Source organism: Salvelinus sp. IW2-2015, linkage group LG1 (genome assembly GCF_002910315.2).
Source record: "Salvelinus sp. IW2-2015 linkage group LG1, ASM291031v2, whole genome shotgun sequence".
In the NCBI taxonomy this organism is placed as follows: domain Eukaryota; kingdom Metazoa; phylum Chordata; class Actinopteri; order Salmoniformes; family Salmonidae; genus Salvelinus; species Salvelinus sp. IW2-2015.
The window spans coordinates 31654165-31679414 of record NC_036838.1 but is presented as its reverse complement, the minus strand read 5'-3'; the positions used below and the strand labels follow the sequence as shown (position 1 = coordinate 31679414).

At 43.5% G+C, this 25250-nt stretch overlaps 1 protein-coding gene across 1 annotated transcript in view; it reads right to left on the bottom strand.

Moving 5' to 3' along the window:
* Positions 1 to 583: 583 nt before the first annotated feature.
* LOC111965319 (lysine-specific demethylase 5B-B) overlaps positions 584 to 25250 on the bottom strand; it is a 31914-nt gene continuing 7247 nt past the window's right edge. The window contains exons 3-26 of the mRNA XM_023989424.1: positions 24665 to 24787; positions 24308 to 24478; positions 22961 to 23086; positions 22366 to 22465; positions 21133 to 21233; positions 20734 to 20892; positions 20314 to 20433; positions 19950 to 20108; positions 19373 to 19554; positions 18929 to 19091; positions 18684 to 18803; positions 18263 to 18460; positions 14992 to 15173; positions 14481 to 14605; positions 13992 to 14142; positions 12530 to 12650; positions 11196 to 11551; positions 5712 to 5850; positions 5233 to 5412; positions 4903 to 5061; positions 4077 to 4611; positions 3720 to 3925; positions 1667 to 1924; positions 584 to 1460 (exon numbers count right to left, since the gene is read on the bottom strand). Coding sequence (XP_023845192.1) covers positions 1326 to 1460; positions 1667 to 1924; positions 3720 to 3925; positions 4077 to 4611; positions 4903 to 5061; positions 5233 to 5412; positions 5712 to 5850; positions 11196 to 11551; positions 12530 to 12650; positions 13992 to 14142; positions 14481 to 14605; positions 14992 to 15173; positions 18263 to 18460; positions 18684 to 18803; positions 18929 to 19091; positions 19373 to 19554; positions 19950 to 20108; positions 20314 to 20433; positions 20734 to 20892; positions 21133 to 21233; positions 22366 to 22465; positions 22961 to 23086; positions 24308 to 24478; positions 24665 to 24787 — 4269 coding nt within the window. The 3' untranslated portion in view covers positions 584 to 1325. The remainder of the gene's footprint in view (positions 1461 to 1666; positions 1925 to 3719; positions 3926 to 4076; positions 4612 to 4902; positions 5062 to 5232; positions 5413 to 5711; positions 5851 to 11195; positions 11552 to 12529; positions 12651 to 13991; positions 14143 to 14480; positions 14606 to 14991; positions 15174 to 18262; positions 18461 to 18683; positions 18804 to 18928; positions 19092 to 19372; positions 19555 to 19949; positions 20109 to 20313; positions 20434 to 20733; positions 20893 to 21132; positions 21234 to 22365; positions 22466 to 22960; positions 23087 to 24307; positions 24479 to 24664; positions 24788 to 25250) is intronic.

The following is a 25250-nucleotide window of genomic DNA, read 5'->3' as shown; positions in this document are numbered from 1 at the left end:
ATGCATGTTTCTGTAAACAGACAAATGCAGATTAATTCCTGTTGATTTGCCCTCTAAAATAATAGGAATACCTGCGCCTACTTTAACTAGATGCACGACTGAGGGGTAAACAAGAGTAAAAAAGAACGATATGGAACAGTTTTGTTAACCGGTTTTAGGATTCGCTAGAAGAAAACAAAATGGTGGAAAATCGAGTATTGGGGAAATAAATGTCGTGTCTTCACTCGCAGTGGTTAAAGAAAATACAGTGGGAATTAAAGTATTTTGATACAAATATGGAACGAAATAGCCCAGCATCATAGCGTGCGCTTAATACATTTTTTAAATATTTTCATTTATTTGAATGTTAACTGATATTAGGGCTTATTTCAAGTCTTTGGAAGATATCCAATATTTCCTTGAAAGTAATCATGATTAGCCCTCTACGCCACTATGGATTATTCTATTAATTCTCACCCATTATGCTTTCTATAATTAAATATCATTCATGTCCATGAGAGAGAGACAGGTATTAGATGCCTACTTACTAGTAGGCCTAGTTAAGAGTTTGGATAGCTTCCAAAAATAAAAGGACAACATACACTTGTGAGAAAAAATTATTTTATTCCTTATGCAAACTGCAACATATTTACCCAAAGGAGGAAAAAAGTCAAACGATACCAGTGGCAGTTAATTCGCACAGTTCCTTATGTTAGCTAGGTTGCAAGTCAAAAACACCACTTTCAACCTACAGCCTAGGAGGGCATTCTATAGGTTCTAGTATAGAACCATTTCTAAGCACAAACATAGCTCAGACGAAAACTGAACTCCTATTAATTAGCAGTTCAGTATTTGCTCAGATAAATAATATTAGCTCTACATGAGAAGAACATGGTTCACATTTCAGATGCATGTACAAAAACTGGGTTCCAAAAATGTTATCCAATTGACTTATTTTGTTTGAAAAATCCCTGTTGTTGTCTTGTTACACATGCAAGTCAGTCAAGTGGAAAAGTCTTGTTTCCTCCACTTTATTCTCCTTCGTAGACAGTTGGAACCTCATGCAGTACAATCTGCATCATGTCATTGATTGGAAAGATGAAATTGATTGGCTGTAAAGCCAGCCACTATAACAAAACGGTGATGGAAGAGCCTCAATAGCTCTGAAAAGCAGTCTGGGCTGGGAACAAGGAGGAAGTAGCACCGTTGTCGCCAGATCAGGAAGGTCAATGGGGAGGCAGTGGGACCAGAGCACAGCGAAGAAAGGAGGTTCACTGGGTGGTTATGCACCCAGAGCTGTGACTTAAACTAAACTGATGATACTTCAAAACCATTCCTTTTGGTCCTCACTCCCTGGTATGGTCTGGCTGTGTGCAGCTGATACAGATGTAGTCCTCTTTTTCAGCCTGCTCTGCAGACACTCCCACGCAGACCTGATGGAACCACTGCTGGCAGCTTCCGTCACACTGGACCCAATTCACCTGATAAAACGAGAGGGGGAAAGAGACACTGGTCAGATTCTGTATTGTTACTGTATACGCACTTTATACAAATCATACTACATATTATTTTGAATATACTACAATAAGTCTGTTAGTTGATCTCTAAAACAATTTGATACGAGGGGAGGGAAAGCACATTGAAATGACCCACAACATTACGCAGTGGAGGGGGGTGTAATGCTAACCTGTTTCCCCTCTGGCTCTCGGCACCACGGTGCAGCGCACAGGGTGAAGTCTTCATCCGAGTCCGACAGGGAGAGGTCAGAGTGGGTGGCGGTGGGTGAAGAGGTCCCCTTGGCCTCCTGGCTCCTCTCCTTGTTCAACTTGGGCTTCTTCTTGCGGGGCTTCTTGGCTTTGTCCTTGCGCTCTGAGCCCCCCTCCTCCATGTGCCGCTTGGTCCTCTTTCCGTTCACAGCCTCCTTCTTGGGACAGGCTACTCCATTCTGGTAACAGTAACCACACATGAAGGTCATACATAATTAGAACACTAGAATGGACATAAACCTTCTTATGATGGTCCAAAGATCAGCCATGTTGGTCAACCATGATTTGCCAGTGCTGTAGTAATTTATCGGCACTATATGCGTGTCAACTAGCTAGCCGGCCAGTTTTAGAGGAATAATTCCATAAATGTTTTCAAATTAACCGCCAATATGTCAACATTCCATTCAAACAATGTAGTCAATCCACAGCCATACACTGGCTGAAATCAGTTGATAGGATTTAGACATGTTGTAAATGCAACAAGTACTGATATTGTATCATATAATAGCACTCAGCTTTCAAAGAAAACAAAATCCGAGACATTTATGTTCCGTTTACATATATTTTACAGGCCATTTATACAGAAATGTTTATATAAAACCTGTTTACTATAATTCCATTACACAATTTCTGATCCATCGCATGCCTTTTATTTTCCTGCATAAGTCAAAGCAGGAAATGCCTCTACTGCCCTTCATTCCAATTACACTGGTTTTGGATTTCTCGCTGACCAAGATGGCTGCCATTTCCACCCAGTTATGAAACTTTGACATATCCCCTCTAGTAATTTAATATTGAACTCGACCAAAACAATGGAATTGCCATGGAATCTTGTGGGGGAAAGGGCCATGGGGGAATGATCCCGTGTCTCCTCAGAGTACCACAGTACGAGTCATAATACCCATAAAACCTAATGGTCCAACAAAGAAACGGTTCTAATCGTTTTTCCACCATTCATTTTTCCCATAGGGGATTTTGGTAACACTTAAAATAAGGTGTTTCGTGTAGGCTTAACCTGGTGTGATATTTTGATAACCGTGTATAGTTTTGATAAGTCACCTTGTCCGAGAGAGATTTACATGGTTATCAAAATGTCACGCCAGGCTAAGCCTACACGAAACAGACCTTATTTTAAGTGTTTCTAAAATTCCCTATGCGAAAAACTTTTGGAACCATTTGTCTGTTTGACCACTAGGTTTTATGGGTATTATGACACCTCCATTGCACCCCAGCAAAATAAATCTACATTTCGGCTATTCTTTATATGTGTATTTCACATGATGTTGACGTAAAAATCTGAGTATAATGCTTGTATGGATGTCAACCCCAACACGTTCATGTCATCGTAACCAATCATCTGCATTACAGTTAAAAATGACTACCATCAACGATTTCTGTATGCTAACCAAGTGATACGAGCGGGAGTTAGCATTTAGCAGTCACAGTCTTCTAAACCTGAAAAGGAACAACTTCTACATGTTATGCAGCGAAAACAGCCAAATCTAACTTAAGTAAGCACATTGTGGACCTGTAACAATACATAAATCATGACGGATTTGATGAATATCCACTTTGTTAGATCAGATTTGTTGAATGTGCGCCAATCTGGTCAATGGAATGTCTGCATTCCATTGACTCCTTTACCACATCTATTAGGATCTCTAAAGTCATACATATGAATGTGATGTTTTGGTTTGAATAATGTTTGTTTTGTAACTTTGTCATCTTTTAATCATTAGATGTTTGTTTTACCATCGAGGACCAAGTGTTTTCATTCATGCTTTTAAGTGCCATCCTCTGGGATCCAATGCACATCTTGTCGTATTATTTATTACCCAAATAAAAGGAAAAAAATGAATGTCAAACTGAAGGACACATTTTCAGAAACTTCATAAATACATCAATATAACCATTATATCAAGTGGTTAGCCTGCTACCTGAGCTCTGCCTTAAAGTAGTAGACTAGTATGTTACCTGGTTGTGAGGGGGGCTCCCTCCCTGAGAGTTGTGCTGGTGTTGATCCTGCTCTGTGCTGTGCTGTGGAAAGGGGATGTCTGTGTGGTGGTGATGGCGGGGGTCCAGTTTAATGAGGAGGGACCTGTACAGCTGCTGGGTCTCAGGCAGAGTCACCTGCAGCAGGAAGCCCTCTACCATCAGCTCCTCCAGCTCAGAGCTCAGTCCTGAAACAAACACCAACAATACGGCTCAACATAGCCCTTTCAGGAATATATATATATTTTTTAACGTGTCATTAATTTGATAAATATGTTAGAAATGTGACTTGTTCTGAGAGGTTGGGGTATTAGATGTTGTTCCTAGCCCGACACTAACCCTGCATAGGAATGCACTGGTGCTCCGTGTAGAACGACATGCTGTTTGTTTCCTGAGTCAGAGACGGCGCCCAGGTTGGAATAGACGAGGCCCAGCGCTGATGTGATGTTGTCACAGCCACCCCCTGCCCCAGCTCCCCTTCGGCAGAGGCCTGCTGCACGCGGTGCTGCCAGCGGACCGTCCTCTCGATGAGGAAGCGTAGGGCGTCACCCTCAGGCAGCCGCACCCGGATGCGCTGCAGGGAGGCCAGCAGGGGCAGCACCCGGTCAAGAGGGGGTTTCTCTGAGAGTTGGCACTGGGGGCACACCCAGGCCTGGTTGGGCAAGGGGTCCTGGTTAGAGCCTAAGACACAGCTGCAGTGGAAAGCGTCACGGCAGAGCTCGCACTGCAGCATGGCACCTGACGGAGCCTTGTGGCACACGCACACCCTCAATGCCCCACAGTCACCGGCCAGGAGGAGCTTGGACTCGTTGGAGGCCCTAAGGGCCAGCAGACTCTCCATCTCCTTCTGACGTACCTCAGCCAGAGTGGCCATCTACAGAGAGGGAAACCAGCACAGGTTGGCGTGACAACACGCAATACTCACTACATCAACATACATGTAACCAAACAGCTACAGTATATGGAATACTGTATCAAACCATACATACATTTAATCATGCACCTTCATATCATGGGTCCTCATATCAATTTAGAGGGGTTCACTGATTGCAATAGCTGGGTGTAGTGGGTGTCTTTAAAATATAGTGGAACTTAATGAGTTCAATGGTCTGCTTTTGGTTTAAAAAAAACATGTACGTAGACAGAGAGAGAGAGCAGCACGTACAGCAGAGGCGGAGTCCTTGCTCTCTGAGAGGGCCCTCTCCACATCACTCAGGCAGTCCAGCCTGGCGCTGTTTCTCTCGCTGCACTGGGCCGCATCCTTTGCCCTTTTATACTTTGACTTCTGAGGCTCCGTCCCAGCCTCACACCGGGGGCACAGCACCTAAACACACAAAAGACACTGAGCCAAATCCCAAAAGACCTCAGGATCTCATGAGTGATTCTAAGACGAACACCCAGATGGCACACCATTTACTTTATAGTGTACTACTTTTGACAACTCCTAAGGTGTCTGATTATGTGTATTGGCATTAGATTGTTGTAGATGGTTTACCTCCAGCAGGGAGTAAGCAGAGTTCTTCATTAGAAAGGTCTTGGCAGCGCTCTCCTTCCAGGCCTGCACGTCAAACACCAGGGAATCAAGTCGAGCCAGGGGGTCCAGCCAGACTGGGATGGCCTTGGCCCGGGACACCAGGTCAGTTAGGGTATCCAGCACAGGGATACGGCCTCCCAGCTACAAACAAACAAACACAGAAAGACAAGCATATAGATACTCTTATAAGAAATCTGGCTTTCTTTCCTTCTCTTCTCTCTCGCTTTTTTCTTTTCGGTCTGGCTAACCAGAAGCAGTTGTATTGTTATTTAAAAAGATACCAATATAGAATAAAACTATATTCATTCAGAAATGTTTCCAATTACATGGGATCATAAACTAGAATGTGGTGCATTGCTTTTGCCCAGGGCTATTGTCAAAGACATGGCACCTTATTCCCCATGTATTGCACTTTGGGACATAACCTAAGAGGCTCATACCTGTAGGGTCTCTGCCTCCTGAAGCCAGTCTTTAGCCTGGTCCACCGTGTCCTTCAGCAGCAGACAGTTGGGAAGATAGGCAGGGATACTAGCCACCTCCTGCAGAGCTTCCACAAGAGTTTCCACACGGTGACGTGGCCTGGAGATAATAGAAGCTAGGTTTAAAAACAAAAAAATATGCACAGTACTGCTTTTATCTTCAGTGTCAAGTTCTGTCAAGACCTTTTCATATCTTCCCCAAACCAGGTGGTACAAATGAGTCACTCATTTCACAGTTCATATGGCTCTACGGTAGTCACTTATCACATTAGCACTAAGGTGTTCTCTTTTCAGACGAGTTGAAATCTAACTAAACCAAGACAACTCTTTGAAGCAATGTTGCTTATAAAACAGTGGAATTAGTGCTCGGTATACCATGTTACTCTATTTCAAAATGTTGACTGAAGTTCAGTTGTCAAATAATGACCTTATGGTCCAAGATGTCTCACTTTAGGCCACAGTTTACCCTAATGGCTATGGGCTTATGCTCTGCTACTAGCACCTGTGTAAACTGTGGCGTAAGCCAGCAGAGCAGAGCACTGTCCCAACCCACTGATCCAGTTAATACACCAGGAAGCAGCTTTCAACTCCAAAATGCAAACCTTGCACTTTTCACTCTCTGCTGACTGAACTTCTAAGCAGCTTTCGCAAGGAAGGTGTCAGTGCTATTTATGTACTATTTCAGTGTGCCTTATTTAGTTTTACGAGTCTCAATCAATTTTATTTAACTTGTTTTGTGTATCTCGTAGCCATTTCCTAATGAAAACATTTATATTGCTTTACTACTGAAGGGGGGCAGAAATGACTGATTTAGCCTCGGTTACAAACAGTCTCATTAGGAACACTGAGAACAAGATTTCAGTCTTTGGGGCATAATTTGCAGTGGGTGTCTCGTGTGTGTTCGAACGTGGGAAGCGTTTGTACATTCACTCTGCCAAAACAGTTAGTCACTCACCCTTCTATACAACTTGAAACAGTTTAACCAGGTCCTATATCCACAAAGCTTGTCAGAGTAGAACATTGGCCATAAGTACTGAGAAGAGACACTTTACTTCTACTCTTACGGGTAAAATATAAAAACTATGCACAAAGCCTCTAGTAATAAGGAGTCCCACCTACTCGACAGATATTTAGGAGAGCTGTCCTAACCAGTTAAGAGCTACCAGCAGGTGTCTTGATTATAGAAAAAGGAAGCGAGTCAGTGGTTCCTGCGCAACAGACATGCAATTGCTTTGGAGCTGAAAGAATGTTCTGATATTTCTATATGATTAACTCATAAATAATACAGACCTGCATGCAACAGTATCTCTTGCGCTTTTGACAAAGATTTTACATGATATGCCTAAATAGTTATAACCACTAGGCTAATAAATAATTACATTTTTATTTTGATTATTTCATTAATTTACATCATGTTATCACTTTGGAGTGTATTATCACATTGTTAAAAAAGATGGCCAAATTGGTCAAGCCTATACACTTTAAAATTGGCCAATTGACAGCATCAAGGGCCTGTGTGTTCGGGGATTAATGATAGACCTTTCAAAATGTTTTATGCAACATTATCGGCAAGTAATTTATTGCCTACTGTGCCATAAGCCATTTAGCGTGCCGAGTGTTGATGCAACGGTAATATTATCAAAATTCCACTTCTGGGTCATTCTATGAAAATGGTCAATCTGTTTTTTAACCAAAATGTATTAGTCATCCTTTAACATTATAAATCAACATAAGTTACAGCTTAATGCATTTTTACAACAAAACATTTTAAAACATGCTTGTACTGCCTTTGTCACTGTTGTTACCTATAATTTAGATGACAATTCAGGCTTTCCAGAATGTAATTGGATTATTTAATTTGCATACAGTATATAATGAAAGACAGAAAAGGCTAATGATAATATATATATTTTTTTGATTAGTAACAATTTACTTCACACAATATAACTTTACACAGCTGTTTAACACCAGTGACCAGTAAAAGACTATTAACATCAGTAGGAACAGTAACGGTTACAGCAGTGACAAATATGCAGACAAGATGGCATAGCTAAGATGGCAGCCACAGTAGTTCAAACCACACTTAACACTAGAACCGCCAAGACTATCAATCGCACCGTTTTCAATTTGTAATTTCAATAAAAACCTTGAACCCACCTGTCCCTGACTTTTCCTAAATGTCTTTTTACACTATCAGTACTTTGAGATAAATATCATAAGATGAAACTTTCGCATTTCATCCTTAAAAAAAGTGCACGACAATCAAAATGACTGTATGCATATTTAACATTAGAATAGTTGCGCCTCGACGAGTACCAATAGTCACCAGTCTAATAAATCCATTTAATATACACAAATCAAAAACATCCATTAATATTTTGTTTAGAAAGGTCATAAAAAACACATGATACCGTTACGTTCCCCAGCAAGAAAACCAAAAATGTCACTCAAACAGAAGGGGGAACTAACAAAGGTTCACTGACCAACAACCAAAATGAAAAACATGACTCACTGAAAGTTGACTAGCAACAACAACTGGAACCTAAAAAAGACACCCACCATGTGTACCCACTAAATTTGCCCAAGACGCAAATAAAAGGAAACCCACACAAATTAAATACAGGAAGAAACCCAAATAAGTGAAGTAAAACTAAAATCAGGGAAATCAGATTAAGGATTGTTTTTCTAGAAATCAAAATGGGGAGAACCAACTAAAGGTGTCAGTGCATGCTCGGAGTATGTGTACTGGTAATCTGTCTAGCACTTCGGCCTTGTGAATGTTAGCTACGAAGAGCATGATCACACAGTCATCCAGAACAGCTGGTGCTCTCATGCATAGTTCAATGTTTCTACCCTCGAAGCGCGCATAGAAGGTATTTAGCTCTTCTGGTAGGTTCGCATCAACTGGATAGCTTGCAGCTGGGTTTCCCCTTTGTAATCTGTGATAGTTTGCAAGCCCTGCTACATCCGACAAGCATCAGAGCCAGTGTAGTAGGATTCGATCTTGGTCCTATGTTGACACGTCACCCGTTTGATGGTTCATCTGAGGTCGTAGCAGGATTTCTTATAAGCGTCCCGATTAGTGTTCCGCTCCTTGAAAGCGACAGCTCTAGCGCAGTGTGGATGTTGCCTGTAATCCATGGCTTCTGTTTGGGAGATGTACATACGTGGGGACAATGTCATCGATGCACTTATTAATAAAGCCAGTGACTGATGTGGTAAACTCCTCAATGCCGTCGGATGAATCGCAGAACATATTCCAGTCTGTGCTAGTGAAAGAGTCCGGTAGTTTAGCATCTGCTTCATCGGACCACTTCTGTATTGAGCGTGTCACTGGTACTTCCTGTTTGAGTTTTTGGTTGTAAACAGCAATCAGGAGTATAGAGTTGTGGTCAGATTCGCAAAATGTATGGCGAGGGAGAGTTTTGTATGCGCGTGTAGTAAAAGGTGATCTAAAGTTTTGTTGCCTTAGTTGCACATGTGACATGGTAAAAAAACATTTTTTTAAGTGACCGGCCACTAGGAGAGCAGCTGGGTGAGCATATTCTTGTTTGCTTATGGCCCTAGACAGCTCTTTGAGTGCGATCTCAGTGCCAGCATCAGTTTGTGGTGGTAAATACACTGCTGCAAAAAAACAAAAAAAGTAACTAGTAGCGTTCTCCTGGCATCTACCAAACCCAGATTCATCCGTCGGACTGCTAGATGCGTGATTCATTACTCCAGAGAAAGCGCTTCCACTGCTCCAGAGTCCAATGGCGGCGTGCTTTACGCCACTCCAGCCAACGCTTGGCATTGCGCATGGTGATCTTAGGCTTGTGTGCTGCTGCTCGACCATGGAAACCCATTTCATGAATCTCCCGAACAGTTATCGTGCTGACGTTGCTGCCGAAGGCAGTTTGGAACTAAGTAGTGAGTGTTGCAGACGATTTTTACGCACTACAGCACTCACCGGTCCCATTCTGTGAGCTTGTGTGGCCTACCACTTCGCAGCTGAGCCATTGTTGCTCCTAGACATTTACACTTCACAATAACTGCACTTAGTTGACCGGGGCAGTTTGACAAACTGACTTGTTGGAAAGGGGCATCCTATGATCAGCAAAAAAAAAAAAAAAAATTGTACAATTGGCCAGGAGACCAGAAAACTGCCACCATTCCCTCCGGCGCCATTACGGTGCTGCCCAACCCAAGGAAATCTGTTACATACTAGATTCCTTACATCTAGCAAATCTCAGTTTTGGACGATGCCGACTTTATGACCAAAATTATCCTATTTACACTGTGGTAAATTGAGACACGGGAATAAATGTTTGACTCATATCGATGCCACATTGACTGTCTTCAACCAGAGAAGTTGTTTTTTTGGTTCAGTTGCGCTTGAAAAATGATTTATTACTCAAATCAGGAAAGAAGTCTACAGCCCTGTCTCAGGTTGACTCCTACTACAGCTAGGTGTCTACAGCCCTGTCTCAGGGCAAGAAATAAAGGTGACAACTGAACCAAGAGTTTTCCATGTACATTGTTTCATGTAGAATAGAACCATTACAAACACCTCTTCCATGACAGACTGACCAGGTAAAAGCTATGATCCCTTATTGATGTAATTTGTTAAATCCACTTCAGTGTAGATGAAGGGGAGGAGACAGTTTAAAAGATGGACATGGATTGTGTATGTGTACCATTCAGAGGGTGAATGGGCAAGACAAAATATTTAAATCCCTTTGAACAGAGTATGGTAGTAGGTGTCAGGCGCACCAGTGTGTGTCTCATGAACTTCAAATTTGCTGGGTTTTTCACACTCAACAGTTTCCCATGTGTATCAAGAATGGGTGGGGGACCAAAGGACATCCAGCCAACTTGACAACTGTAGGAAGCATTGGCGTCAACATGGACCAGCATTCCAATGGAACGCTTTCGACATCTTGTGGAATCCATGCCCCAACGAATTGATGATGTTGAGGGCAAAAGGGTGTGCAACTCAATATTAATAGTGTTCCTAATGTTTGGTACACTCAGTGTATATAAACCCTGGATTGCTGATGCTATGCCTTTGCCATTGAGTGGCTGAATGGAATTCTACAGTATTTCAATTAAATGTTAAGGACAAAATTACATGCATTTAAGTATTTTTTGTTGTAGTGGGGACAGTAACATCAGTAATATCTAAAAATGATACTTTAAGGAAAATGTTTATATATTTTCAGACATTTGTTAAACTCACATAATATAATGTAAAAAAGTATGCATTAAGGTGTCTAATAGAATAATGTAGACATTAATAAAGTATTTTCTATAGCTTCCAAAATATTTTCTACAATGGTGATGAGTGCCAAGATGGTGGCTTAAACACAGCGCCCCCTATCAGTCATCTAGTATATATATAAATCATTGCATATTCAATTACAGTACTGTCTAAGCCACTCGCCTCCTCGTCAATTAGCCTCTCACCTAGCCTCCATGAGGCGGAGCGCCCGCTCCTCCCAGTGCTCCGACATGGTGAGCAGCTCCTGCAGGTGGGCCATAGCCCTCTCCACTGAGCCGTGTGGGGCCAGGCCCACCCCCTGGTCTATCAGCCTCCGCATGGTGTCCAGACATAGGCTGTGGGGCCGGACACTGGCCCCCTTAACCCCGTCTAGCCAGCGGGCCTGCTCCAGCCTCTCCCTGAGCAGGGCCAGCTGGGGAAGTTCCACATCCAGGCCCAAGCTCAGGTCCAGCAGGCCCTGCAGCGCCGCTGGGCTGGGGGCCTCGTCAGAGAGGAGCTGCTCACTGCTCTGCTGGAAGTCATCCACGCGGGTCAGCAGGTCCTGGGAGAAATACAAGCAGGTTAAAGCACTAATCAATTAAAGTTGTTGTTTTTCAGTGTTCTCCTGGTCCTAAAAGACTACGGTGGCTTGTAGGTAGGCTTTTGTCCCAGCCTAGTGCCACATCAAGTAATCAATCAACTCATCAAGACTGCTGAGCTGAGTCAGGTGTGTTAGTGAAGTGAGAAACAAAGTACTTGACTTGTTACTGTGGTGGTAGTAGGTCCTCCGGCCCCAATCACCATGCATTTACTTTAATGTCATTTAGCAGACACTCTTATCCAGAGTGACTTACAACCAGTGCATTCAACTAACATGCTGACCACACCGCTCGCACGTGCGTGCGCCATCGTTCGCATGTTGATTTTGTCCACCCACACCAGACACGATCAGGACACGCAGGTTGAAATATCAAAACTCTGAACCAACTACATTCATTTGGGGACAGGTCGAAAAGCATTAAACATTTATGGTAATTTAGCTAGCTAGCTTGCTGTTAGTAGCTAATTTGTCTTAGGATATAAACATTGGGTTGTTATTTTATCTGAAATGCACAAGGTCCTCTACTCCAACAATTAATCCACAGATAAAAGGGTAAACAGAGTTAGTTTCTTGTAACTTCTCCTCCTTCAGGCTTCTTTTTTGGACTTTATATGATGGTTGGCATCCAACTTTAAGGTGCATTACCACCACCAACTGGACTGGAGTGTGGACCTCAGTTTATCTTTCAATCACCCACGTGGGTATATGCTCCTAAAAACCAATGAGAAGATGGGAGAGGCGGGACTTGCAGCACTTCAAACGTCACAAATAGAACCAAGTTCTATTTCAGCGCCTGGCTACGCAGACGCTCGTTGACGCGCGCGAGCAGTGTGGGTGCAATGTTTGAATAACATGTAGGTGTACATTTATTTTTGGTGTGGTCAACATGTAAGGTAATTAAGACAACCGTATATCAAGTAAAACCTTCCTGACGCCTACCTTGAGTAAGGGGGCCTGGCGGATGCTGCAGGGTAGGTTGTGCAGCTGCCTGACAAACGACCTGAGCTCCTCCACTGTCAGCAGGTTCTGGCTCTGGGACTTCCTCCCACCTGAACGATACCTGACAACAACACACTAGATCAGAGACATGGCTAACATTCAGGGCACACAAGCTGAAATACATTTTCACTAAAGCACATTTGATCTGCGATAGATTTGCATCCTGTCCAGGGGGTGTACTTATACATCAAGCTGCCTTTGGCTCCTAAACTATAAGCTGTTCTGGCTTGTCAGGCCAAGGCTTGTGCAAGGCTACTTACTTACATTATTGCTTTCAGAATTAGCTACCATTTGGCTAACTATGTGGCTAAGAATACAAGAATCAGGTGTGGTAAAGGATGTTAACTAGGAATGCACAATATATCGGTAAGCATATCGGACGATATTAGCGAAAAATGCCAACATCGGCATGGGCCCGATGTCTAGTTTAACACTGATGTGAAAAAAACAATGTCAAAGCTGATGTGCATACCTATATAACGTAGGTAGATGACAATGACGCCACGAAAAATACTGCGCTACATGTGCAACACAGCATTCCTAACCTAGCCCACAATGCCTGCTATGTGGATCTATTTTGAAGAAGTTTCAAAGGAAGATAAAAAAGGCCATATGCAACATTTGTGCTGCTATTATTTCCAGAGGACAGGAGAAAGTGAAATCTTTCAATACCACAAACCTAATTACTAATTTTAAAGTGCATTATCCCCAAACGTTCGGCGACTACTTAGAACAAAAGAAGAAGAAAAACTAAGCTCACACTTCCAACAAGTTCAAGTCCAGCAGTCCTTTGAAAGAGTAACAACATTTCAGCGAGACAACTCAAAGGCGAAAACCATTAACGCCAAGATAATGGTATTCATTGCCCTTGACAATCAACTGTTCTCTGTTGTGGAGGATGTTGTAATTTCGGTTCATCCCTAATTTTAACATTAGAAAGCATTTTAAATGGGCCTCCCGAGTGGTGCAGTGGTTTAAGGCACTGCATTGCAGTGCTAGAGGCATCACTATAGACCCAGGTTCGATCTCGGGCTGTATCACAATAGCACAATTGGCCCAGGGTCGTCCGAGTTAGGGAAGGGTTTGGCTGGGTGGGCTTTACATGGCTCATGGCGCTCTAGCAACTCCTTGTGACGGACCGGGCGCCTGCAGGCTGACCTCAGTTCAACGGGTTTCCTCCGACACATTGGTCTGGCTGGCTTCCGGGATAACGGGCGGGTGATAAGCGCGGTTTGGCGAGTCATGTTTCGGAGGACGCATGACTCGACCTTCGCCTCCCGAGCCCATTGGGGAGTTGCAGCGATGAGACAAGATCGAAATTGGGGAGAAAAAGGGGGTAAAATGTTTTTATTAAAAAAGCATGATAATACAAATCATGTGTGTTTATACGCACACAGCCTACCTGGTCTGCCTCTTCCCAATGAGTAGCTGCTGGGCCATCACAGCACACTTCTCAGCATCCAGGGTGACTGTGCGGAGCTGCCGCAAGAGGTCACGCTGAGGGAACCGCTTCACCTCTGCCTCCACCACCAGGGAGCGCAGCTCTTCCAAGCCTGAACACACATAAATAAACCAACATGGCTTTAAACAAAGTCATCAATGCATTCAAAGAATCACGGTCCAATGATCACGTAAGCTGTACAATTAGCAAAGAGTAGAGAATAATCTATTTTAAACTATTCTGGTATTCTGTGTGCATCCTTAGACAAAGACCACATATCTGGGTGATGAGGAGTACAAAACATTCCATGAGACATTTAAGAACATCTTGTCTTCTTTGGGTTATGCAAATAAGCAACCAAAACATTTTGCGTTTTATTACGTAAGGAACAATTTGAATTACATAGATGCCTGAACCCAAAGAGGTATCCTACTTAGGGTTACTACTTACCACTTTTCTTGTCTTGTTTGGCCTCCAGGATGTCACTGACATGGGAGACCCAGTATGTGTAGGACTCAGCACGCAGAGTGACTGCTTCCATCATGGGGTAGAGCTCAGCCATGGTAAACCTGTAGCTGTAGACCAAGACACAGGTCTAGTATGTTTCTGAGGACTAATCCTGGCTGAGTAACAGCTGTCACAATTGGTGATTTTCTAGCCAGGTGACCCATATCTTTTTAGTGTTTCGTCTTTATCAGAAGGTCTAGGCCTTTAGACGTTTCAATGCTGCGCACTACAACTTTGACCCTTACTTTAAGTTGACACGTTCTTAAAAAGGGGCATTTTAGTCGAGAACATAATTTAAAAAAAATACATTTGTGCATGGGATCTGTAAATTAGCATTTGAGCTTCTGTTGACTGCACGTTTCTGTAAAACATGGGATGTACGTAATGAGGGGGACATGATGTATATTAACATTATGTGGGCATTTAGAATTAACTTGGCTGTGGATTGACTTACTTCAGTGTGAGTTTGCTGGAGGTGCAGGAGCAGAGGTCGTGGGCATGGTGCAGACACACCAGCTGGCCGGGGCTGCAGGGACAGGTGAGGGCAGACAGGTAGCAGGTGGTCCTGCACTTGGAACACTGGCGCTCCTCGTCTGGCAGCAGGTCGTACTCTGCCTGCTGGGAACGCTGCACGCCCTGGGAACACACAGATACGGTCATCAACACACACAGATTAGTAGTGTCAAAGAGATCACACACAGACACCCACACCTAGAGCCATACTAGGAGGAGAGACAGGGATGAACCGGGCACATAGACACATGTGGAGGAAAGTTAACTGTGGCCATTTCAAATCAAATTGTATTGGTCGCATACGCATATTTAGCAGATGATATTGCAAGTGTAGCGAAACGGTGCAGTAATCTAATACACAACTCTAAAAAAGTTAAAGAATGGAATTAAGAAATATTAGGAAGAGCAATGTCAGAGTATAAATAAATGGGATGTATAGACATTATGGACAGTAGATGGATAGAATATATAGTATATCTGAAGAATACGTAGGATAGAACGTTGGATATGGATATGGATATTGGATATGGATATTGGATATGTAGAGCAATAGTTCAATTGGATAGGACTAGAATACAGTATATACAGTGCATTCAGAAAGTACTCAGACCCCTTGACTTTCCCCACATTTTGCTACGTTACAGCCTTATTCTAAAATTGTTGAAATCTACACAGAACACCCCATAATGAAAAAGCAAAAACAGGATTAGACATTTTTGCAAATGTCTAAAAAATAAAAAATACGGAAATATCACATTTACATAAGTATTCAGACCCTTTACTAGGTACTTTGTTGAAGCACTTTTGGCAGCGATTACAGCATCAAGTCTTACGGTATAACGCTACAAGCTTGGCACACGTGTATTTGGGGAGTTTCTACCATTCTTCTCTGCAGATCCTCTGAAGCTCTGTCAGTTTGGATGGGGAGCGTCGCTGCACAGCTATTTTCAGGTCTCTCCAGAAGATGTTCGATCGGGTTGCGCCACGGACCTCCTGGTCGCGGCCGGCTGCGACAGAGCCTGGGCGCGAACCCAGAGACTCTGGTGGCGCAGCTAGCACTGCGATGCAGTGCCCTAGACCACTGCGCCACCCGGGAGGCCGGAAGGTGAACCTTGACCCCAGTCTGAGGTCCTGAGCAGGATTGCATCAAGGATCTCAATGTACTTTGCGCCGTTCACCTTTCCCTCGATCCTGACTAGTCTCCCAGTCCATGCTGCTGAAAAACACCCCCACTGCATAATGCTGCCACCACCATGCCTCACTGTTGGGAGGTGTCTGATTTTCTCCAGGCGTGATGCTTGGCATTCAGCCCAAAGAGTTCAATCTTAGTTTCATCAGACCAGAGAATCTTGTTTCTCGTGGTCTGATAATCTTTAGGTGCCTTTTGGCAAACTCCAAGCGGGCTGTCATGTGCCTTTTACTGAGGAGTGGCTTCTGTCTGGCCACTCTACCATAAAGGCCTGATTCGTGAAGTGCTGAAGAGAAGGGAGAACCTTCCAGAAGAGGAACTCTTTTTTTGGTACCCTTCCACAGATCTGTGCCTCGACACAATCCTGTCTTGGAGCTCTACGGACAATTCCTTCGACCTCATGGCTTGGTTTTTTCTCTGACGTGCACTGTCAACTGTAGGACCTTATAAAGACAGGTGTGTGCCTTTCCAAATCATGTCCAATCAATTAAGTTTACCACAGGTGGACTTAAGTTTTAAAAACAACAAGGATGATCAATGTAAACAGGATACACCCGAGCTCAATTTCAAGTCCATTAGCAAAGGGTCTGAATAAAGTATTTCTGTACATTTTTTATAGAATGTGCTAAAATACCCTAAAATAACCCTGTCTTTCAAAGATAATTCGTAAAAACCAAATTACTTCAGATATTCACCAGAACGCACAATCCCGCCATCAGTGCTCAGACTTAGGCTGAGAGAGACTGGACTGAGGGCTTGTAGGCCTGTTGTAAGGCAGGTCCTCACCAGACATCACCGGCGACAACCGTCGCCTATGGGCACAAACCCACCGTTGCTGGACCAGACAGGACTAGCAAAAAGTGCTCTTCACTGATGAGTCGCAGTTTTGTCTCACCAGGGGTGATGGTCGGATTCGCATTTATCGTCGAAGGAATGAGCGTTACACCGAGACCTGAACTCTCGAGTGGGATCGATTTGGAGGTGGAGGGTCCGTCATGGTCTGGGGCGGTGTGTCACAGTATCAACGGATTGAGCTTGTTGTCATTGCAGGCAATCTCAACACTGTGCATTACAGGGAAGACATCCTCCTCCAGCCATACTGCTCGTTCTGTGCGTGATTTCCTGAAAGACAGGAATGTCAGTGTTCTGCCATGGCCAAGAGCGAAGAGCCCGGATCTCAATCCCACTGAGCACGTCTGGGACCTGTTGGATCAGAGGCTGAGGGCTAGGGCCATTCCCTCACAAAATGTCCGGGAATTTGCAGGTGCCTTGGTGGATGAGTGGGATAACATCTCACAGCAAGAACTGGCAAATCTGGTGCAGTCCATGAGGAGATGCACTGCAGTACTTAATGCAGCTGGTGGCCACACCAGATACTGACTTACTTTTGATTTTGACCCACCCCCCCCTTTGTTCTGGGACACATTATTAAATTTCTGTGGAACTTGTTCAGTTTATGTCTCAGTTGTTGAATCTTATGTTCATACAAATATTTACACATGTTAAGTTTGCTGAAAATAAACGCAGTTGACAGTAAGAGGACGTTTCTTTTTTTGCTGAGTTTATATATCACACACACAGTCAAAGGTTCTCACACCTACTCATTCAATATTCATATTTATTTTTACATGGTAGAATAATAGTGTAGACATCAAAACTATGAAATAACACATGGAATCATGTAGTAACCAAAAGTGTAAAATCAAAATATATTTGATATTTGAGATTCTTCAAAGTAGCCACCCTTTGCCTTGATGACAGCTTTGCACACTCCTCTTCAAAGGGTGGCTACTTTGAAGAATCTCAAATATACTTTGATTTGTTGTTTTTTGGTTACTACATGATTCCATGTGTTATTTCATATTTTTTATGATGTCTTCATAAATTATTCTACAATGTAGAAAATTGTAAAAATAAAGAAAAGCCCTTGAATGAGTTGGTGTGACCAAACTTTTGATTGGTACTGTATGTGTATATATACTTTCCAAATGCACTGTACGTGCCGGTATGAGAGGCCTCTCACCATCTTGCTGACTTTGTCCCTCAGCTTGTCTTCCTCCTGGAGCATGACGGTCATGTCCCTCTGCACAGCCGAGGCCAGGGCCACATCCATGGTGGTGTCCGCCTTGGACGCCATCTTGCAGACCATCTCGTCGTGGGAGAAGACACAGTACCTATTCAGCTGTCGGTAGTGGTCCACACACATGCGGCCCATGGGCATCTGAGAAACAGCGGGAGGCTTTGGGTTAGAACTATACTCTACTATCGATTTAACACCATCAACAAGATCCATACATAGTGCTGGTTACATCAGTGATAACCAAACTTGATCCAAAGAGCTACAGGGTATACAGGCTTTTGTCCACTGCTCATTAGAAGTATCTTCTGGTTATTCAATTACTAGCTTCTGTATGGTATTTATGAGGGACTTCATGGCATCTCACCCAGTCCATGGTGCAAAAGTTGACAGCCTCAGCGAAGTTGAAGCCCTGGTTAAATCCACTATGGTAGGCTCTGGGGAAGGTGATGACAAACTCGCCAGAGCACTGATTGGTGCGATAAATCTAGAGAAGAGTAGGTATGAAGTCATGGTTAGACCAATACCATAGCTACACACAATGTTATATTTTTTTACTTGCCCACCTGCCTTCATCACTGTATGTGTGTTGTTGGTGGGTGTGGTACTTACGGGGACGCCATGGTTCATGAGTGTGTTGGGGTTCATGATGGTGACCAGCTGGTGCAGGAGGTCAGGCTGGGACTCAAACAGCTCGGGGGCTAGTTTCCTCATCACCCACTCCAGCTTCTCTGCAGCGTATCCCGGAACCCCGTACCACGTCTTGGGCTCTCCCCTGAGAACACAGATGTAATTTTCTCAAAAACACTGACGTTATCACTTAAGCTTAAGGTGTATTCTTGTGTGTTTAATACTATGTCAACCAATAAACTCACTCCAATACTAAACAAGCATATGGGTTTCAAAAGATTCCTCAGAATAAAAGAAGCAGAGATATTTGGTTAGACCTCTACACAATGCTTTATACCTAGGGCCAAGTTTTCCCAGGTCCAGCCACAAGGTCATATTATACTATACTGATGGCCTGTGGGGCCTTAACAGGACACCTGTCTGTACCAGTGCAAGTAGTTGATGGAGTAGCTCCAGTGGTCCTCAATGTGCCAGCAGAAGGAGGAGAAGCACATGCCCACGTAGAGCCAGGGTAACTTCATCCCACAGATGTCGGCCGTAATGTGAGTCAGCACCGAGGAGTCCATCACGGGCATGTTGTTCAGGTTCCAGCCACTGCTCAGGTAATCCTAAGCGTCAGAGAAAGGGCACAAGTTCAGGCTAGACTGAACTCAGGGTGACAGTCTAAGATACTGGGTCTGAGATGCTACTTTACAGGGAAGGGTTTCATCTGCATTAGAACTCCAATATCACCATAAATACTAGCAACAAGTTTTACCAAGGTCTCTGAGGGGCATAGATTTCTGGGAGGTTGTGATGTAGCTACTAGCTAGCTAATAATTGTCTCAATTCTAGATCTAGAAAATATTGTGAGAAGTAGATTCTAAAGAAATGAATTATCTTTAGGTGACAAACCGCTCTCTTGGTCTGAGATGATGTACTGTTGCCATGATGTTGCGGTAAAATAAACTTCATAATCCTCCCAATACCTAGCCTATGTTAACCTGTAAGAGAGCCTTTGTACCTCATCCTCAGGGGAGACTTGGAATCGTCCGCCTCTGATGGGGAAGCCGCTCCCAAACTCCTTGGAGGCGATGTCTGCCCCATACTCCACAGTAACGTCCTCTTCGATTGTGCTGACCAAGCGCCAGAACTCCTTCTCCACTAGCTCTGTTGGAACCATCTGACAGAGAGAGAAAGACACACCGTTACCTCAACTTCTGACTGAGCATGGATGAGCTCCATCTAATACAGTCAATATCAGGCTGGAGTTCAGAAGCACGCCACTGAGAAAATATTTTGTAATGGAGGCTCCATTTCAAACTTGTTAAATACAAATATTTTCCAGTTCTCTCTCTACTAAACACCACATATACTGCCAAACTTACATGAACCGGCATGTTGAAATAGTCTGACTTAAAGGAGTCTGCCATGTCCCCAAAAGTGCGTAGAGAGTAGTCCCTGCCAGCCTGCTCGAAACCAAAGGCTACCTGAGGTTTGCAACACTCCTGTGGGGAAGACAAGAATGGGAAGTAAGCACTAATACAGCAAATGTCACCTTTATTTTTTTTTTAAACAGGAAAAGAATTCCATTGAGTAGCTACAGAAAATAACATACAGAAGAGCAGAATTTGAGCATGCTTTTGTCTAGCTGTGCGTTTGCCTTTACAGTGAAAACAATATTGAGTTTCCATTTCCAGACTACTGCTACTGCAGTGTTCAACAGCTTCCCCAGCGGATGGGGTGTGTGGAGTGTGTTGACAGAGTAGTATGGTAATTGGGTCTGGAAGAGAGAGGCTGTCTGTCACCTGAGCAAGGCACTTGGGACACCTCCAGTCTCCTTTGGGGACATCGTGGAGGGGCGGGATCAGACAGAAGGTGTGGTAGCTGTCGTCACAGCCGTCACACAGCAGCAGGCGGTCCTCTTCGCTCCCGCTGCCACACACCAGACACATGTACTGGTCCACCTGAGACAGACAGACACAGCGACACTTCTTATCCACTTTTCAGCTTAAACATTGCAAAATGGCTGCCATAGGTCAACCAGGTGGGTGGATGGGATGAGTTACTTTTGAGAGAAACCTGACCTGTATAAATGCTACCCATTATGGTTATTATAATCATTACCATCATCATAGTAATAATGAAGAGACAATTAGCCCTGATTAGCTAAAATACATTAGCATATATAAAGGTACTTTACTCACTGTGGGGTCGTTTTTCTTAGTCAGCACGTTTTCTTTGTCACTTGTTATTGGCTCCTCATGCTCGGTGGCTTCCTGTTTCACCTGAACAGGTAACACTTTCACTGAAATACATTTATCACATTGTTAATGGAGGCCAAGGAATACAGTATGTACTAATATAAACAACCCTGTTCTAATATACACTGAACAAAAATATAAACGTAACATGAAGTGTTTGTCCCATGTTTCATGTGCTGAAATAAATGATCCCAGAAATGTTCCATACGCACAAAAGGCTTATCTCGCTCAAATTTTGTGCAGAAATGTATTTACATCCCTGTTAGTGAGTATTTCTCCTTTGCCAAGATAATCCATACACCTGACAGGTGTGGCATATCAAGAATCTGATTAAACAGCGTGATCATTACACCAGGCACACCTTGTGCTGGGCACTCTAAAATGTGCAGTTGTCACACAATGCCACAGAGGTCCCAAGTTGTGGGAGCTTGCAATTGGCAAACTGACTGTAGGAGTGTCCACCACAGCTGTTGCCAGAGAACTGAATGTTAATTTCTCTACCATAAGCCGCCTCCAACATCGTTTTAGAGAATTTGTCAGTACGTCCAACTGGCCTCACAGTCACAGACCTCATGTATTGCGTTGTGTGAGCTAGTGGTTTGCTGATGTCAATGTTGTGAACAGAGTGCCACATGGTGGCGATGGGGCTATGATATGGGCAGGCATAAGTTATGGACAATGTACACCGAACAATTGCATTTTATTGATGGCAATTTGAATGCACAGAGATACTGTGACAAGATCCTGAGGCCCATTATCATGCCATTCATCTGCCGCCATCACCTCATGTCTCAGCATGATAATGCACAGCCCCATGTCGCAAGGATCTGTACATAGTTCCTGGAAACTGAAAATGTCCCAGTTCATCCATGGCCTGCATACTCCCAGTCGTGTAAAATCCATAGATTAGGGCCTAATTAATTTATTTCAATTGTATGATTTCCTTATATGAACTGTAACTCAGTAAAATCTTTAAAATTGTTGCATTTATATTTTTGTTCAGTATACATTTAAAATATGATAAAAAAAGGTAAATTTTCTAAATCATTTTAAAACATTTCTTTAAAATGCAATAATTCCCAAGACATAAGTTAACCCAGAAAAACATTTTTTACTTCATGAAAAATATTCAGTTCTTTCACATTGCACTAAACTTTGCCAGAGGACAGCGCTTACCAGCCTGTGGCTCTGGCTTGGCTACGTAGGAGCCCATCCTCCTCCTCAGATTGGGCCGGTTCTCACAGTCCTCCTCGGTCACCGTCTTCATACAGCCTTCCTGCCAGAGAGAAAGAGAAGAGGGGTCCATGCCATGTGGACCACGACAGGAAATTCAGGGATAGCAACATCCTTTTTATGAGCTCACAATTGCATACACACAAAAGCTCTTTGGTTTGGTGTCCAGAAATACATGCAAAGCTGCAAACCACCGCTTGTCTGCATTGGGTCACTGGGCTTTTGTTTTACAGGGTGTTAGTCATCCATTGGCTCAGGAAGAGCTCTGTCTTATGAGGACCCGAGAACTATTGTGAGTTATAGTCAGGGTGAAATAAGGAAATACGGCTTCCCGGCAAAACAAATAGTGGGGGTATGCTGTACCAGTAAAACATATCACAATAATTAAAACAAAATGTCAACAAAGCTGTAGGCAATTACACCACTTTTTATTATTACCGCATGTCAGAGGCATGAAAAATGAGCGGATGGACTTATTGTAACTTATGGGGACCTAGAGATAGAACTGTGACTTATGGAGACCCAGGAAGAGGCCCACCTCAGCTCTCATGCGCTTGGCTCTGCGGGCGATGCTGCAGGTCTCCAGGGGTTGAACAGACTGCCGCTGGGGCAGGTCATGGGGGATGTAGTCAGTGTCCTTCGTGTCGTTGGTCAGGGTGGGCTTCTGTAGGGGAGACATGGGGGAGTGAATGGGCATGTAAAGCTTTCCAGCACAAAGTCCCCATAAGATCATCAATGAGAAATGTTTCACCAAATCTCAAACTGATATGTTTGTCAGAAAATTATAAGAAAAGGACAATCATTCTGTTTGAACAGAATGAGCTTTGCTAGCTCCTTGTCACTCCAACTACTATTATGTTGTGACAAATTCCATTTGCCAAAAACAAACCAGGCATCTATATACAACAGGGCCATTTGGTTGTTCAGGTGCCTAGTTGTCTGACATTGTAATGGAGCACAATCATCCAATACAAACTTCCACCCACCACTACACACGGGCTTCAACTATTGATACTTGTTTTTGTCTTGCCAGATCAACACGTGGTCTCTATTCTTTCTGTTGACACCACTAACATGACAAAGAGGAAGACCGGCAGCAACACTGTCGGTTGAGGTGGGGGATGGGAACACTGACGCTCTGCTCTCTGGTATATCAGGAGGACAGTGTTAGCTCATTAACTTTGCTACAGGGAGTGTTGGGCGAGAGGGAGGAGGGAACAGGAGAGGTCAAGGCCAGCAGGCTGAGAGAGAGAGACATGCAGCACTGCAGAGAGGATGAGCTGCTGCTAACCACAAAACCCCAACCAGGGCCCCAAGGTACAATCAGGGAGGCTGCAAGAGACAACTGAGGTCTTCAACGAAAATAAACATGGAGACAAGAGGGAACCGGTACTACATTTTTTTTTTAAATGACCCAATGGGGAGGAGAGCACGCTATGAAAATGGTTGGTTTATTTTCAGGATTCCAGTCATACTTTTTAAACATCCCAGGCCTCATTTAGCCTATGACTTAATTTGTGATTTCATCTTAGAGCAGGTATTTTATGGAAAATGGATCTTATATCAACAGCAAAAACATGGACGAATTAAATTGAGATTTACCTGCCATTTTGCTATGAACAATATCTACACCTTTGACGCAGCACAATCTTAGACAACTCAAGATAATTACACATTAGTAAACAGAGCAGAGGACCAAGACAATGCTACCCATCGAGAGAGAACAACAAAGAGGATGAGAGGGAGGGGTGGAAGAGGACTCTGCAGAGAGAGTACTGGGAGACACAGGATAGCGGGTGAGAGAGTGAGTGAGAAAGAAAAGAGAGAATGTAGAATATACAACGGTGGTGAGAGAAAGAGAGAGCGAAAGACCCATCTGACTCACCAGAAGGTTGGCTCCAGTCTGGAACAGGTTGTAGGGGTAAAGGATCCTCTCATAGTGGGAGCGCAGATGAGAGCCTATGGCCTTTCCTGGAGCAAAGCCCATCTTCAGGGCTATCTTAGACCAGCGTCTCTCTCTGCAAACCGCATCAAAACCCCCCTCATCGTTCACCAACTGGGAAAGGAGCACCCCAATTAATGACCTTGTTATTGTGTGGGTGTTCAAATTTGTCAACATAAGAAGCAATTAGAACACACCATGCTTATATGAGTGTATAACACAAATGCACACTGGATCCTATCCAAGAATAGCTGGCCAGTTTCCTGCATCCAGGGTGTGCTAGAAGTTGTAGCTACATACCTTGTTGAGTTGGTATAGGTCCAGAATCTTTCTTTCCACATGAGGGATTTTCAGTGTGCACCCTTGTAGCTCCCAGAACTTTGCGATTTGATCCAGGAAATTGAGCTTGACTCTGGTTTGAGCCTACTCAACATGAACATAAACACAATAAGAGATGGTACATTTTACACATTGCCAACATAAAACAAATAATATTGATCACAAATGGTGCATTACATGCCCTTATTAACATTGCTTATATAATAACATCCCCTGCTGTGCTACTTTTAATTGCAAATGACAGGACATTGACATTTTAACTAGCTCATCGGAGGGGGTCACAGTGACCTTTAACCTGATGTCATCAGCACTCTGGCTTCAATAGACACCCTGCTGCTGTGGGTTCTAAGCCTGCTGAAGCCACTGTTCTACTGACAACGTCACTTGATGCACCAAAGTAGCCTTCCGAGTCACCTTCAATTAGGCTTAAAGCATTGGCAGACTACTGTACTTATTTGTACATTTTCTTTTATTTCTTTAGCACTTATGAAAGACTGGGATAATTAGAAAAATGTACAAAAGGCAAAATCCACCCAAAATATCTGTG